The 3,976-nt window shown below is 40.3% G+C and overlaps 1 protein-coding gene across 1 annotated transcript in view; it reads right to left on the reverse strand.

Moving 5' to 3' along the window:
• Nucleotides 1-767: 767 nt before the first annotated feature.
• The window catches only part of PIWIL3 (piwi-like RNA-mediated gene silencing 3), a 60,546-nt gene continuing 57,337 nt past the window's right edge, over nt 768-3,976 (reverse strand). Inside the window, exons 16-20 of the mRNA XM_010828848.1 lie at nt 3,888-3,928; nt 3,487-3,640; nt 2,561-2,683; nt 1,561-1,714; nt 768-884 (exon numbers count right to left, since the gene is read on the reverse strand). Of these exons, the coding sequence (XP_010827150.1) occupies nt 768-884; nt 1,561-1,714; nt 2,561-2,683; nt 3,487-3,640; nt 3,888-3,928 (589 nt within the window). The remainder of the gene's footprint in view (nt 885-1,560; nt 1,715-2,560; nt 2,684-3,486; nt 3,641-3,887; nt 3,929-3,976) is intronic.

A 3,976-nucleotide genomic window follows, 5' to 3' on the forward strand; every position in this document is an offset into this window, starting at 1 on the left:
AGTGGAGAGAGAAAAAAATGTCTGCTTTCAGGAAAAACATGACAACTTTAAACAGCTTATCTTCTGATGATGGTACAGCTATCACAATAATGTCACATTTAGAACATGCAGAAGAGAATGAATTAAACAAATGCTAACAAAGCCCTTAATTTACCTTCTTTGTGGGAAAATGACAAAATGTTATGTTCCTGAGCTTCCAACTTTTAAATCCATACTACAGCTCCACCAGAAAAAAAAAAAATGATTCTTACATGGGTACAAAGAATAAACTGTTTCACATATAGGCTATTTCTTCCTTACAAAATATGAAACACAAATTCCCATTTAATTTTGCCACTGTTAAATCTTTGCTGTCCTTAAGGAAAAGGTTGTTTCAAAAATAGGTATGATTTTTCCAAGTAGAATTTACTTGTTCATAGACTTATTCTTCATGTGATTAATTCCCAACCTTTACAATTATAGCAGCTTTACTTGGAGTAGAGGTTTCAGGCACATTGAATCATAAAGTGTTTGTAGCAGATTTGAGAGGTAAATTGTGAGTCAAAAACTTCATTGTCAGTTCTCCCACCTGGAGAAGAGAAGCCTCATGTTTAAGTTAGTGATCCTATTGAAAATAGCTCAATATCTCTGAAGCTCGTCCATGTCAAGAATGGTTTTAAATTCTGATCATACATCTGGAAAAAATATTTCAGATGTACAGATACAAAATGAGAAGATAAATGTATAAATTATGTTTTTCAGCATCCCATTGTGCTTTCTTCTGTAGGTTAAAGGTAAAAGAGAGATTTTGACAGAGATTCGTGTGGTTGTTGATGAAGACTCTGGCCCACCAAGTAAGCCAGTTTATGGGCATAATGGCAAGGAGCAGGAACTCGGATGATACCCTTTAGGAGAAAGAAAAAAACCATTTTTTTTTAACCTTTATGTTTACTTCCCCTAAGTTTCCATTTATTATAGATAGCCAAGTTTCAAAAAGTAGATTCAATTTTGTACAGTTTCACAGATGTGAAGGAAAATCAGTATCAAAAAATACCACAGCCACTCTGGAAAACAGTATGGAGGTTCCTTAAAACCAAAAATAGAGTTAGCATATGATCCAGCAATCCCACCCCTGGGTGCAGATCCAGGAAAGAAGAAAGTTTTAACTCAGAAACATGCATGCACCCCAGCAGCACTCTTCATAAGAGCCAAGGCACAGAAGCAACCTAAGTGTGTGTCAAGAGAGGAATGGACAAAGTCGTGGTATGTTTCTCTGATAGAAAACTCACTCAGACGTAAAGAACGAAATGATGGCATTTGTGGCAATGTGGATGAACCTAGAGATTATCATGCTACCTGAAGTAAGTCAGAAACAAGTATTATACTGCATCACTTATATGTAGAATCTAAAAAAACAGGGTACAAATTAACTTATTTACCTAGCAGAAATGGACTCGCAGACACAGAAAACAAATCCATGGTGACCAAAGGAGAAAGGGCAGGGGAGAGGGATAAATTAGGAGTCTGAGATTAACAGATACACACTACCAAACTGAAGAAGAAGAAAAAAAAAAAACTTACCGAAAAATTGTAGTACATGTGGCAGAGTCTGTAAGTGAGACCCTGGACCGCATCCGGGCTCAAGTACAGCGTGTCGTGGATGACGTTATAGTGAGTAGGCGTGACAGTCCCAGTACCTTCCCGCACAGACTGACTCACAATGAAAAAATCATACCTAGAATTATAGAACGTGTCGGCCTCACGCTTATTTTAGGAGAGAAATGATGTAGCAAACCTGGTCTCTGAAGTAACATTAATTTATAGAAGTCCATTCTACCAAGCTTCCTTTATATTTAGAAGCCTAACTGTTGAGTGATGACTTGCTAAAGAGCACATCTCCAAAAGACAGGGAAATCATTGACGGGATTAATAACACTCATGGGATTTAAACTCAAAAGCATATGTGCTGATGCCTAGGGGCTTCAAAATAGCACATTAGACGTGGTCAGAGGTAATGTGCTTCAGGGAAAAAGAGAAGTATCTGTCTTTCAAGTCACCAGAATAGATTCAAACGCCCTAAATTATGTAAGCGGTAAGGTTAACCAGTTTACTGTCAGTGTTGAATGTTTATATCACCTTATGTTATGCTTCACGTTTATCTTATTCTCCACTGGCTTTGTTTTCTTCAGTCCTTTCCTGCCTTCTACTAGAAGAATCAGTGTTTCTGCCTTTCTTCAAGTTGTGTTCGTTTCTCCCTATTGGTATGAATGTCCTGTTTATTTCTCGCTGTGTGTTTTGCATAACTTTCTTATTTGCATAATTTCTTGAGAAGTTCAAAGTGAACCAGAAGTTCTAACATTTCTACCTAACACCTGAGTCATCTTAGAATGATCGGTATATTTGTTTGGTTTTTAAATTCTGAGAAACAAAATGAAGACAAAAAAAGTTACCATCTAACACGCAAATCATTTTTAACCCTCTTTAGGCCAATTCTTCCTTTCTCATCCAAATCATTCAAACCTTGAAAAATTCTTACTATTTAAATAAAAGGGAACCTTTAAAATAAAGAAAGGTGGCTTACCATTCTGTCCTAGTCACCTTTAGGTCAATAACTGTTCCTGGAGATGGATTGTTAAGTCTCCCTCCATCCTTTTCAATAAAAAATCTGGTATTTATTCGCTTCTTCACCACGATGAAAGTTAGTCTGACCCTTAAAAGATTATGATCACTTGTCACTACTTGCTGTGTGTTATCTCAGAAGCATTCAGAATGTCAAAAACAGCCCAGACTTAGGAGCCATTAAGGGGAGCCTGCAGACGGGAAATGGCAACCCACTCCAGTATTCTTGCCTGGAGAATCCCAGGGACAGAGGAGCCTAGTGGGCTGCTGTCTATGGGGTCGCACAGAGTTGGACACGACTGAAGCGACTTAGCAGCAGCAGACGGCAGGCAGCTTTCTGCCCACCCGTTTTACTGTCTTAGCTCCACTAGCCTGATTCAGGCAGTATAGGAGGTCTCGACTCATAGCCACTCAGATCCTAGGGGAAGGGTCCTTTCCTCCCGAGGTCAGAATTATTTGTACTGTCTATGCTGGCCACCAGGCTTCACTGACAAGCAGATGAGGCCAGAGAAGAGAACTGTGAGAAAGCCCCAGCCCTGGGATGTACAGAACTCCAGGATCGAGAAGCTGGATAAGTACAAAGTACGGACAGGCTGTATTCATGGATGCTAAAAATACCAGAGGTTAACAAACCCTCCTCCATCCAGGTTTGGCAGGAGATTAGATAAAGAGAAAGATTCATGGGTTCCCATGTGGGAAAACCACCTGCTATTCAGGGCTTCTAGGAGAAAGGTATGTTCTCTCCCCAGCCACCCACTGAAGGCTGCTGTGTCCAGCTCTCCAATTCACAAACCACAAAGGTTACAGATACTCCTCCCCACCCCCTGCCCGCCCCCAAACTAAAATGCAAGACTTATAAAGTCTGCACTTCATGATGTATATACCTACTTTTGTCCTCTGTAAGAGTTCTCTAAGTAGGACTCCATCTGTTTTACTTCTTGATCTATGAGCGCTTGAAGCTGTCCGTCTCCCACTCCATCTCGATACACAATGATAGAACGTGGTGGAGATGAATTTTGTTCAGACCAGAGCTTCAGGGCAGCTGAAAGGAAGTCAGAAACACATATAAATGAACCATGACTTTTAGAATAAAGTGGCCACTATTTCTGACAACTTCTGGATTCTTCTGTCAATATGGTGGTGGCTTTCAGGACATTGCTAAAGTCCTCCGTCTAGTCCAGACTCAACAAGAGTATGGACATTTTGAGCCAGACAGTTCTTTGTGAAGGTCAGAGGCAGAAAGTATTGCCGTCTCATGCATGGTAAGACATTTGACAGCCTCCCCAAACCTCTATCCACTAGACTAGATGCCAATAGCACCTCTGTCCCCCTGTGAAAACCAAAAGCGTCTTCACTCATTGCCAGATGTCCCTGGGCT

The sequence above is a fragment of the Bison bison genome, unplaced genomic scaffold, assembly GCF_000754665.1.
Source record: "Bison bison bison isolate TAMUID 2011002044 unplaced genomic scaffold, Bison_UMD1.0 scf7180017864495, whole genome shotgun sequence".
NCBI classification, from domain to species: Eukaryota; Metazoa; Chordata; class Mammalia; order Artiodactyla; family Bovidae; genus Bison; species Bison bison.